Genomic DNA, 13,484 nt, shown 5'->3' with positions numbered 1-13,484 from the left:
AAATATTGTTATTAATATATTTCGTTAAAACTTGAAATATTGTTGTGAATATGTATCTTTAATTACATACTGTCATATGAACAACCAGTCAGTCAATAACTTGGCAAACCTAAGTACACATCCGAGTTTACAGGTTCCCTATTCTTTTTGTTTTGGACTTAACCGTAATGACAGTCAGGAAGTCAGTTGTGAACTCAGAAACGCCTCTGAATGATTCACTGACTGAGTGAATCTGATTCAGACTTCTAACTCACAAACCACACTGTATTTTAAATCTTTTTGACTGACTTATTAATAAGAGCCGATTCATAAGAGTCACTTGAATCGGACATTGTGTTCTCGCTGTGTTTGTTGTTGCGTGGAAACAATACTTGTTCTCACTCTAGCAAGACAAACCTTTCATGACTTGCCAATGTTGAATAGATTTTAATTGTTGTACATTTACATTTTTAAGTCTAATGATTATGTTATCCAGCATCATTTTAGAATGATACAAAGAGCACCTTATGCTTCAACGAAAACAACAACTGACCATTGTACAAAGCAGTTCATTAGATCAGTGTCACAAATACGATTATTTGATTAGTGACCAGAAATAATGCAGAATCTTAAATATTTCTTATTTTTTGTCCTAAGTTTTCTTTGTTTTACATTTTTCAAATCCTGAAAAAACTTGTTGACTTCCAGGTTTAAGTGTGAGACAAAAACAAAACAATCTCATATTGCCATTATTTACTTTTGGAGCCCATTGTAGTTTTTGTCTTAGTAAATAGAGAGAGAATGAGTGTGTATATTGATTAGTAAAATAGTTTCCAGTTTCTGGAGAGACAAAATAGATTTCTGGATAAGGCTAATATATGCTGAATTGAACTTCAGCACATAGCCTGCAGACTTGCTGATCCATGGTTGATCTACTAACCAAAATCTAATTTCAGCTGTTATATGAATCATTGCTCACCAGAGCAGTTTCAGTGTGTGGTTGGTACAATCCTGTGTGTGATTGCTCATCAAAGTCCATATGTTCTCACAGGTGCCCACGGAGTCAGAGAGGAGCCCCAGTTTGTGACGGCCCGCGCTGGGGAGACCGTGATTCTGGGATGTGACGTGGCCCACCCACTCAACGGCCAGCCCTACGTGGTGGAATGGTTCAAGTTTGGAGTTCCCATCCCCTTCTTCATCAACTTCCGCTTCTACCCTCCCCATGTGGACCCCGAGTACGCCGGTGAGCCCTGATTACTTCTGTCTCACTGCAAAACATAATTCACACAAATATAGCCATTGCTTTATCATTTGTTATAACTAATAAAGCTTTTAATTAATTCATTATATGATTATTGCATTTTATAAAGGAAATTCACACATTTTACTTGAGTTTCAGACATATTCTTTCTATTAGACAGTGTTTTGCATTGATAGTGCCATTTATATTTCATGCACTGAAATGCATTAAAACACATTAAATCAATTTGGTCTTGTTTTTGAGATAAATACTGTTGAAATGTCTCTTTCCCTTTCCAATTATTACACTTCTAAACTTCTTGTTTTTTTCTCATGTGGCTCTGATTTGTCACATGAAATTAGTCAACAGTAATTGCCTGTTTGATTTGAGATCATTATCTGCAGTCTTCATCAGATAAAACCATCTCCATTAATATATTCGAACAATGCACAGACTGTCTCATCACAACAACTGTGATTCTCCCAAAATTACCCTTATGTGAATCCTGTTTTAAAGATGGAAGGTTGCCTTTCCGCATCTAAATCTCTTTATAATGATTTGCGGATATTGCAGGTATGTACCCATTTGAAATCAAATGCTGGAAAAAAAAAAAAATATATATATATATATACAGGGCCTGAAGTTAACTTTTTTGACCACCAGCTACTGTGGCAGGTGGATTTAAAAATCCACCCGCCACAGTGACTTTTTACCAGCCAGTTTTTTTTTTTTTTTGCCTCATAAAAGGTGAAAAAAAAAGGAACTGCACAAACATTTTTTTTCTTTAACTTGTAAGAATACACATTTAAGAGCTGTCAAGTTATTAACGAGATCCATACAAGTAATAATAACTCTTAGAATACAGATATAGACCGAGTGCAGCTCGTAGGCTATGTAAACAAATCACACGCGGCTGTGTTGATCGCTGGGCAGCTGTTAGTTACAGCGTTCAGGAACCGTTATGTTGCGTTCGCACCGGACGCGAATAGCGCGTCAGGCGCGAATTTAGACGCATATTCGCGTTTGGTGCGTATGGCTGACTTCGTTTAAATGTCAAATAACAACAGTTGCAAAAAAAAAAAACAAAAAAAAAAAAAACGCAAAGACCCAGCCGCTTTAGTTACTGTTGCTATGTCCGACAAGCTACACCGCGCTCACGCCAAACCATGATCTCATGCAATGAAAAACACATCGCGCAGCAGAGAGGAGGACACTGACAACACGCTGACAGACAAGACAGTCCTGGTTACTTTTGATTTTAAACAAAGTATCAACGTTAAAATTTGGTCATTTTTAAAGAAATTTAGACAATACCGTTTTTGTGGCTCTGTAATGTGTCTTTACAGATCGCTGTGGTGCCTGCTTGTGAACCGATCATCTCTTTTTCTAGTTAATTTATAGCATAAAATAAACATGAATGAAGTTTTAACTGCGGAAAGATGTCAGTAGGTCTACTCAGTACACTCCGTTTTTTCAAGTTCAAATCATCCAACGTTGAACTCTCCTGACTGCTTTGTCGGACAAAAAAAAAAAAGGCGGATTCGGCGGATTATGATTGGCCAGATAGCCGTCAATCAAACTCCCCGCGAAGGGTCGATTCTTATTGGCTACCTGCCAGTGTGGCAGGTAGATTGACAGTGTTACCCGCCAATTGCAGAATTCACCCGCATTTGGCGTGTGGTCGGGTGTTAATTTCAGGCCCTGTATATATATATATATATATATATTAACTAAAAAACTAGGTCGATATTGATTAATTTTGCTCTTAGGTCTCAGTTTTTGAATTATGCTAAATTAATACAATGAAATTACACCTCTACAAGCCACAGGAGGTACAAGAGCGATTTGTATTGCATTCAGTCATTTCGACTGAACATTACTTGGTAGGATCTGTTAGTTGGATACAGTACAGACTGGGAAATTTAATTTATCACCCACCAGACACAGTGTTTGGTGAATGCCCAATTCTATTAACTACTATCACTGTTACTATGACAAAAGATACCCTGCTTTTTTGCCAACCATTTTAACTTTTTTAATTCAATTGTATACGGTTGGATGTAATAAACAGGTCCATATAAGTCAGGTACAATTAAATTTTGACAAGTTTTAATTTGGTCATAATCTGCCAGTAAATGATCAAATTTTTTCATATACAGGGTATCGCAGCAGGTCGTTCAGCCATATGTTTGACCCACTGAAATGGAGACACTCACTGTTGGCTCTGAAATCAGCTCAGTCCAGACCTCAGCACATTATTTAATCTCATTCATAGGGGCTGAAAGCTTTATCACAGGGCAAGAGCCAGCCGTGTCAACAGATTATGAATCGAGACATACGGGCTGGTTTGAAGAAAGCTCTTATCTTTTGCTCCAATGGATCTGGCGGTCCAGATCATTGGACAGGTGGAAGAGGTGCTGATCTCTAGAGCAAAGCATCAGCCGAACAGATGAAAGAGGTTTTGTGCTGGGGTTGGGGTAGAGTGAGGCAGATCAAATAGGATCTTTTTTTTTTTCCTAATTGAGATTGAAAATTACATCATTGATAAGAAGTTGAAACAGAAAGGGCATAATTTAAGAGCATGTCAGATTTATAAAAGCAAAGAAACTGTGATAGTTTATCAGACGTGGCTTGGGGCAGGATATGCAATTTTAATGTCTCTCACTCACGGTGAACGGTAATGAGATGGGATTTTTTTTTTACTTTTTCTCATCCTGAATCCTTAACTGAATTTCCAGCAGTGATTTTAACACATTGTGCAGAATTTTTTCTAAACAGATTTGGATAAAAAAAATTCTCATTGGCTGTTGCTCTGCTGGTGCTGGAACCCTGGGATGTGTGTGATTTTAAACCTTATTTTAAGTTTTTGACTCAATCCCCAATCTTGGTTAATAAAGTATCTATTTTCCCCTACTTTTACATTTGGATTATCTTTGGCATCATCTAACATTCACTCAGTTAATCTTTAAAAAACAAAGACTTCATCCAAAAACGATTTAAAATTTAAATGAAATTGTTTTTTATTTTATTGCATCTTGTATCAATGTTCCATTGAGCAGGATCCATAATTGTGGCATACAGTAATAGTATATGGCCTGTGTGCTTCTGTGACCTGTATATAAATGAGGTTTCACATGTGGTCTTATTCAGCAGCATATTTCCTCTGATCTCTGGCCTCATAGTGGGCACCACATCCTCCAGACTAATGACTCAACTCAGCACATCCACAGTAGCTCTGTGTCTTAATGCGTGAGACCCGGGCACAACTCTCCCAGCTGTAATGGTAACTGGTGTGCATCCAGCATAGCTCAGGCATAGATATCCGATATCCACCACAAAAAGCCTGCTTGTCACCAAATGAATCCCATGTAATGGGCCTTTGTCTAAGCATGGGATTGAGAGATGATAAAGAGGCCACATATCTGAGAGTCACTGTATTATTCATTAATGCTAAATACAGATTAAATAACAATTCTTTAAAAGTTTTAGTCTCGTTTATTCAGGAACTGCACAAAAATAAAAAATAAAAATAGGCCTGCAGTGCTGGAAGTCATGTGAGTTACTGCTTTACTGCAGTTTTAAAAAAAATAGTTTTCTGTTACTTGCATTGGTGTTATTGTCCTTTTGAGTAATGCATCATGAGATGCTAAAGGGATAGTTCACCCAAAAATGAAAATTTTGTCATAATTTTTGTGTTATTTTTGTATTATTTATATACTATTCATATACTATTAATATACTATGTACTATTAATTTAATTTAATATATTTTGGTATTATTTACATACTATTAATATACTATACTATACTAGTAATATTTACTAATTTAATAATATTTAGAATGAGCTTATTATTATTTTATTTTATTATTTATGTATTATATAGTTTTCATTAAAATTTTAGTTTAGGTCCTAGTCTTTTTGTTTGGTTAAAAATTGTCTTGTAGTATTTTTATTTTATTTTATTTTAGCTTTATTTCAATTAACAAATTAATAAAAATGTAACCGTTTTAGTTGTAATGACAATAATAAAACTCTTGTACTCACTCTCATGTCATTCCAAACCTGTATTAATCTTCTATGGAACACAAACGTTTTTTTTTTTTGTCCATACAAATGAAAGTCAATCTTGCATGTGTCTGATTCTTCAAAACTCTTTAACGTAAAAAAAGAAAAGGAAAAAAAAAAATATATATATACATACTGTATAAGTATATGTGTATATATATATATATATGTATTTATATATTGTGTTTCACATACAGGTTTGAACAAGACCTTCAACTTAATGAGGGCGAGAGAAAGAAAATGTAAACTAAAATGAGGGAAAATGTACTTCCGTACTGTATTGACCTCCACTTTGTCACTTCCTGAGGACTATCTTTAACCTACATCATGTGCCAGCGTTGTTTCTCTTGCTCTCATCAACACTCTCTTACAGCTGTAAAAGTAGGCCAGGCGTTTGACCGCTCTCGTTTCGCCTCTGGTTCTCCTTCAGTGTTATTGATCTGCAGGGCCTTACAGAAATTGCTGTGTGTAAGATATATTTTTGAAGTTTTTTGTATGTGCGACCTTGGTTTGGTCAGAGATGATATCACTGGACGCAATTGTGTACTATTTCCAGTCGTGCCAATAGTGCTGCTATCTATATACAGTGAGGAAAATAAGTATTTGAACACCCTACTATTTTACAAGTTCTCCCACTTGGAAATCATGGAGGGGTCTGAAATTATCATCGTAGGTACATGTCCACTGTGAGAGACATAATCTAAAAAAAAAAAAAATCCAGAAATCACAATATATGATTTTTTAACTATTTATTTGTATGATACAGCTGGAAATAAGTATTTGAACACCTGTCTATCAGCTAGAATTCTGACCCTCAAAGACCTGTTAGTCTGCCTTTAAAATGTCCACCTCCACTCCATTTATTATCCTAAATTAGATGCACCTGTTTGAGGTCGTTCGCTGCATAAAGACACCTGTCCACCCCATACAATCAGTAAGAATCCAACTACTAACATGGCCAAGACCAAAGAGCTGTCCAAAGACACTAGAGACAAAATTGTACACCTCCACAAGGCTGGAAAGGGCTACGGGGAAATTGCCAAGCAGCTTGGTGAAAAAAGGTCCACTGTTGGAGCAATCATTAGAAAATGGAAGAAGCTAAACATGACTGTCAATCTCCCTCGGACTGGGGCTCCATGCAAGATCTCACCTCGTGGGGTCTCAATGATCCTAAGAAAGGTGAGAAATCAGCCCAGAACTACACGGGAGGAGCTGGTCAATGACCTGAAAAGAGCTGGGACCACCGTTTCCAAGGTTACTGTTGGTAATACACTAAGACGTCATGGTTTGAAATCATGCATGGCACGGAAGGTTCCCCTGCTTAAACCAGCACATGTCAAGGCCCGTCTTAAGTTTGCCAATGACCATTTGGATGATCCAGAGGAGTCATGGGAGAAAGTCATGTGATCAGATGAGACCAAAATAGAACTTTTTGGTCATAATTCCACTAAACGTGTTTGGAGGAAGAAGAATGATGAGTACCATCCCAAGAACACCATCCCTACTGTGAAGCATGGGGGTGGTAGCATCATGCTTTGGGGGTGTTTTTCTGCACATGGGACAGGGCGACTGCACTGTATTAAGGAGAGGATGACCGGGGCCATGTATTGCGAGATTTTGGGGAACAACCTCCTTCCCTCAGTTAGAGCATTGAAGATGGGTCGAGGCTGGGTCTTCCAACATGACAATGACCCGAAGCACACAGCCAGGATAACCAAGGAGTGGCTCTGTAAGAAGCATATCAAGGTTCTGGCGTGGCCTAGCCAGTCTCCAGACCTAAACCCAATAGAGAATCTTTGGAGGGAGCTCAAACTCCGTGTTTCTCAGCGACAGCCCAGAAACCTGACTGATCTAGAGAAGATCTGTGTGGAGGAGTGGGCCAAAATCCCTCCTGCAGTGTGTGCAAACCTGGTGAAAAACTACAGGAAACGTTTGACCTCTGTAATTGCAAACAAAGGCTACTGTACCAAATATTAACATTGATTTTCTGAGGTGTTCAAATACTTATTTGCAGCTGCTGTATCATACAAATAAATAGTTAAAAAATCATACATTGTGATTTCTGGATTTTTTTTTTTTAGATTATGTCTCTCACAGTGGACATGCACCTACGATGACAATGTCAGACCCCTCCATGATTTCTAAGTGGGAGAACTTGCAAAATAGCAGGGTGTTCAAATACTTATTTTCCTCACTGTACATGGAGAAAGACGGCAATATCTGAAACTGTTTGTTTACATTACATTACTTCATCATTATTTCAAACCAAGAATAAAATCTAACAACAAAGATATAAGCCATGCTTCACACACACACAAAAAAACATATTTTTAGACTGTACAACTAATGCACATGCAAGATTTTATTTTTCTTATTTACATAGTGTTTTTATTTTGTATGCTGTGGGACTATAACAGATTATTTTCAGACTGTGTATTGGCCATGGTAATGTAATTTTGATTGAAATTTTTTTTTGAGGCCCTTAATAGCCTTTAACGCTGCCGTCTTGCAATCCCTCTGCCTGTGCTGATATTGTTTCCGACCATCTGTCCAGCACTGTTGCCAGAATATAGAGGAAAGGGCATAAATCCCCCTCTCTGCTTGACCCTCGAAGACAGCCAGCCAGCTATATCATAGTGTCACAAAGGATTTGCCCACGTCTGGCGTGGTTAGAGATGTGTGTTTCCCGATTTGCTCATGGGAGTTTCAGAAATTACTGTGGGCCACTTCGGCTCTCACTTCAGCCTTCATGGCCCCTGGACCTGACACTGCTGTCGCCAAAACAACACTCATGAGTGATGCTGTTGTGGACCCGGGCTGTGTACATCATTGCGAGAGTAAAGATAAACAATTAGATTTAATTTACTTGAATTAAATGTGTAAATGGCTGTAGGCTTCTTTGTTTTTTCATGTACTAAACCAAAAAAAAACTTATTTATTACAGTATAAAGTATATACAAATAATATTTTTTTAATACAAATAAATAAATAAAAATATTTTTAAAAAGCATATTTCTCTTCATATTATAAATACCATTTGGAATGGCAATTAAGTTATGTATTTTTTTGTCTCAAACTGACTACAAGAAACGGTAATGTTTTGTTATAGATGGGTGTTTTGGACCCCATGCATCAGAGCATCTCTCACATCTTTTGTGTGCCTCTGAACCCCTCAGGTCGAGCCAGCCTGCATGGCAAGTCATCTCTACGCATTGAGAGGGTTCGTTCGGAAGACCAGGGCTGGTATGAGTGCAAGGTCCTGATGCTGGAGCAACAGTATCACACCTTTCACAACGGCAGCTGGGTGCACCTCACAGTCAACGGTGAGTCTCTGACCTGAGATCAGTTTTCTTCTCATGTCACTTATAGAGTTTAGTTTTGTTTTTAGACTGATGTTGAGCCTAGGTCAGGTTGAGAAGGTCAAGTTGAACCCAGAGCTTTGTTGTCCGATTGTGTCCAAACCAGATGTGTTGTGATTAAAAAAGTGTGATTCAAGTTTCTTTTATAACTAGTTGAAAGTCGTTCAGTTGGCTGTTTGGTTTGGTTTCGTGGCATAGCCCCATCCACACCAAACATTTTTGAACCAATATTCCATTCCTCGTGTAAACGGCCTTCAAAATTATTTAGGCACTTTTGGACACTTACAGTCAGCCATACTTCAATTTCTAAATGTCAAAATATTAAATCGAGTGACATATGCGAGCAAATTATGCTTTCTTGTTGTTGTTGCTGTTTTGAAGTACACTATTGTTCACAAGTTTGGGATCCGGAAGATTTTTTTAATGTTTCTGAATGTCTCTTATGCTCACTAAGGCTGCATTTATTTGATCAAAAATACAGTAAAAACAGTAATATTGTAAAATATTATTACAATTTAGAATAACGCTTTTCTTTTTGAATATATTTTCAAATGTAATTTATTCCTGTGATGGCATAGCTGAATTTTCAGCATCATTATTCAAGTCTTCAGTGTCACATGATCCTTCTAATATGCTGATTTTCTGCTCAAGAAACATTTCTTGTTAGTATCAATGTTGAAAGCAGTTGTGCTGCTTAACATTTTGGGGTAAACTGTGATACATTTTCAGGGTTCTTTGATGAATAGAAAGTTCAGAAAACAGTATTTATTTGATATAGATTTTTTTTCTAACATTATAAATGTCTTTACTGTCACTTTTGATCAATTTAATGCATCAATAATAACTCAAATACTTTGAACTGGTCCCAAAGTCATTTTAAATAGATATATGAAATAAAGTTTCTTTTTGTATAATGATTTGCTTGAGAAGTTTGTTTTTGCTATCTTTCTTTAAAATAAATGATAGTTGGTTTGATAATTTGTTGCAAGTGTCCAAATGGGCAAGGTTTGCGTGACAGCGCTCAAACAGAGAAAACCCTTCCACGCACTGCTCTGATTGGCCATTGTTGCAGACAAAAAAATCTTGCCGCATCGTGCCTGGTTACGACAGTGTCAGTCTTCCTGTGAGCGCATCATGTCGCTGTGCCTTCTCGGTTGCGTTGCCTAGGCAGCAGACACCCAAATCCCCAGACCAGTTACAGTACATTATCTCTAGCTCATTGCTGTGTGATTTACACTCAACCTCTTCCAACAGACAACAGCTGTAAGATCAGATCACCCTTCCAAATACGCAACTCTGCAGTTACAGACTGTGTTGAAATTGTAGAATTGAAGTTTTTTGTAACTTGCTCATGTCTGTGAGATGAACTTGAATCTTGTTTTATTTTTTTATTTTATGACTCTCTTAAGTGTCAGGGTGGTGCTGATTTCGCTCCATGACATTGTGTATGTGTGTGTATCCATTTGTGTTGTGGCTAGTCTTTAATCCAGCAGCTCAGCACACAAGTTGGAGTGTTGACAGGCCAGTTTATCAGCCGCATGTGGATGCGTGTGTGCCCATGTGCCCTGCGGCCCTGTGTGACTAACACACTAATATCAGCAGTGTTTCTTCGTTGAGACCACAACCGATATGTCTAGTTCTGCACTGGGCTCGGAAAAGCACAGAGATATTCAAGAGGGTTTAATCGGAGACTAAACTGTACTTTAGGGTGTACTGTAATATGTTTGCGTCTCATCTGTGTGATGGACAGGTCTTCACCCCTCATTAACATTTCCCACTCTCTCAGAGGTGTTTCTGCAGGCTTTTGTGCAAAGAGAGAAAAACCCACAAGCATTAAGCTTTAGCATATTTCTATGAATATATGCATAGGGCCAGCTGATAAAGTGCTTTCTGAAGGGTATTTTGTGGAGCGCTGGCGTGTTTGGGGCCGTTTAAGGGGCGGTTAGCGTGGTGAGTGAAAGAAAGAAATTAAAACTCAATGTTAGCTGCTGTCGCTATGTGCCTCAGAGCTGTTGTTTTACAGTTCCTGAGGTATTTTTGCTCTCTCTCACACACACACACTCTCACTTGTGTCGTTTGAGGTGTGAGGCACATGTCAAAAGTGCTAAGGAGGGGGAGAGGAAGTGATGTAATGGTTCATCAATGCTGCAAGGTTTAGTATTCATGCAGGTGATTGTTGGAGCGACACAATGGAGTATACATCTTTGTGTTTAAAGCAATAATTCACACAAAAAAGCCTCCTTAAGCAATATATATATATGAGTAGGTGGTCTGACTCTTTAAATAACTTCCTTTCCTCATCTGCAGTGCTGAATCTGTGTGGGGAGAATGAAAAACTCCAGCACCACTGGAGATCCTCTGGTTTTTCTGTGATCTTAGAGCAGATTTACACTTCACTGCTGGTTATCACTAATCCTTTGGATTTCAGATTCAATTTCTTGCAAAGTTGGTGAGGGAAAGCACAAAAGTCCCATTGAAATCCAAATGGCAAACCTAAAGTTCAGTTTTACTATTTCACTTTTTCCCCATATACATGACTCTCAAGTTATTTAAAACCTCAATTAGTGTTTGATTTCTGATGTCGGCCCGTGTCGTCACCAAAATCTAACTAGTGTGAGGCTAAAAATCTAGTTACTAACAATGATTTAATTTTAAGATTTTCCGAATGTGTAAATGATTCTTCCCTTTGTAAAATATGCTACTACAGTGCATGTGGAATGCTGTTATGTGGTTACTAAGTTTTTAGCAAGTTATTATGTGGTTGATTGGGAAGTTCTAGGTGGTTTCTAATGTGGTCATTTAAAAAAAAAAAATCATCATGTACATTTTAATGACTCTTTTATGAGGCATATTCTGTGATTAGTGGCTGCTTGTCTCCCCTGAACTAACACCCCTCACATGCTCTTATGCTCAGCCTCTGTGTGTTTTGATTGGACATAATTAGTACAGTCCCCGCCCCCATCAGTTTGACTGACAGCTGCTGTTCATCTTATGTTCTGGGGTGTGACAGGGAGGACACTCCATTTATCTGTGTGAATTTCAATAATCACACTGTTGTGATTGGTAATGCAGTTAACTTGATTCTATAAGAAGCTAGGTCACGTCCTCGCGACAAGGTGAGAGTTGTTGTTCGGTTGTCGAGAGCATCTTGTCTGTTTTAATACTCAGATCCTTATGGCAGGGTTAGAGAGGAGAGCAGTGCGGTTAAATCTATTCCAAATTGACTGTGAGCTAACACTAATCCTGCTGGGATTTAATGGGATACCCGCATCAGGAGAGAACGTCTGTTGCTTAGTCTCTGGGCAGTCCAAAAATTGTACTGCATTTGTGCTCTAATGCTTTGACATTGTATGATTGCTGTTGACAGATGACTTACTGTGAATACAATTGAGCCAAAAAGTCCATAGACTCACCTAAATATCTGAGGTTTGTAGTGTACATTTGAACATTTTAAGGATTAACCTATTTCTTAGGTTGTTCACATTTTTTTTTTTAAATAACTTTTTGACTTCTACTTCATTTTAATAGGTCTGACTGTATTTACCTATTTATTTACTGTATTTATTTTGAATTTTAAATGTTATATTTAAATGTTATATTAAATACTGTCTCAATAAAGGCCATTCAAAACTGCATGCATAATAATTATAAACAAATGTGCAAAGTGCAGTTTAAAAAGTTGGAATATAGCATGTCAAATTACCCATCTAAAGTTAGGCTAATACACCATATTAATTATCGATAGAATAGTTTATTCAGATTAATATTTACATTTACATTTACATTAATTACATTTTTTAAGGGGGTTTCAAGTGACTTAATGCATCCACAATGTTCACCTGGTTCCTGAAAAGCTAAGCAAATGGATACAGGGATACTGATATTATTCTGACACTTATTTTCAGCCGGAAAGATGAAGTTATTGTCATTTCAAACAGGTTCTAATTGCCTGCTAGACATCATTGTGTTTAAATAAGAGTGTGTATTGTTGGTTTAGAGACTTGTGACATAAAAGGCTTGTACTTCTTCATGCTGGTCAATTCATCCACAGCGTAGAAGTTATAGTTTAAAAAAAGCACCACTAAATATCAATCGGCTTATATGTGCAGAACTGCAATTTTGATAATGCCATTACAAATCTTCTTTTCCATAAAGCTTGTTAAGCGAATGAAACCTCTTCGGATAGGGCATGAACCCAGATAAAGCCACAGAGACAAACAATCCGGCTGCTTATGCTGCCATTCTCATTGTCTCCTTATCAGGTCTGTGAGTCAAATTGACCCTGTAGCAGAGTCACTACAGGGTTGAGTAAGGGAGCTGTCCGTGGTGCTGATGCTTGTGGACCAGAGAGCTGTCTGTGGTCCTGATGGCCTCACAATCTCATGTGGGAGCTGAAAACTCTGCAATGTGAGGCCATATGCTTCAGAAACATTGCAGATGGCATCATGGCATGAGATGAAGACTTTTAAACGATAGCACAACGGTAGGCACAGAATTCTAGAACTGGCACAACTGATATTTGCAGCTCTGATTGTCACAGTCTGTTGACCTGCAGCATGTTTGTTGGTTTGTTAATGGGAATGGAAAGTGTGGTTTTAGCTACAGGAAACAGACAGGCCTGGTTGTTCAGTTTTCAATAGTTGAGGGATGGCCCTTGGTGTGTTTTCATTGGGTGTAAATGAAGCTGACAGCATGCCAGCCCCTTGGGTGCCATAGTGATAAGAGTGATGCCATAGTGCACTACTCTTACTAATGAATTACTGCCCTTATTCCAGTCTGTTCACTCATTGCATTGACAAATGTGTTGCATGTCTGTGAGAGAATATTTTATCGATTTGCT

At 37.9% G+C, this 13,484-nt stretch overlaps 1 protein-coding gene across 8 annotated transcripts in view; it reads left to right on the top strand.

Annotated features, from left to right (window-relative positions):
* The window catches only part of igsf9bb (immunoglobulin superfamily, member 9Bb), a 122,866-nt gene that overhangs the window by 27,209 nt on the left and 82,173 nt on the right, over positions 1–13,484 (top strand). For all 8 annotated transcript variants that reach the window (XM_079846512.1, XM_079846510.1, XM_079846508.1 and 5 more), the window contains exons 2-3: positions 1,031–1,222; positions 8,462–8,608. In XM_079846512.1, coding sequence (XP_079702638.1) covers positions 1,031–1,222; positions 8,462–8,608 — 339 coding nt within the window. The remainder of the gene's footprint in view (positions 1–1,030; positions 1,223–8,461; positions 8,609–13,484) is intronic.

Source organism: Squalius cephalus (genome assembly GCF_949319135.1).
Source record: "Squalius cephalus genome assembly, chromosome: 17".
Classification (NCBI taxonomy): domain Eukaryota; kingdom Metazoa; phylum Chordata; class Actinopteri; order Cypriniformes; family Leuciscidae; genus Squalius; species Squalius cephalus.
The sequence above is the reverse complement of the archived record's forward strand: the minus strand, read 5'-3'. Positions and strand labels throughout refer to the sequence as shown.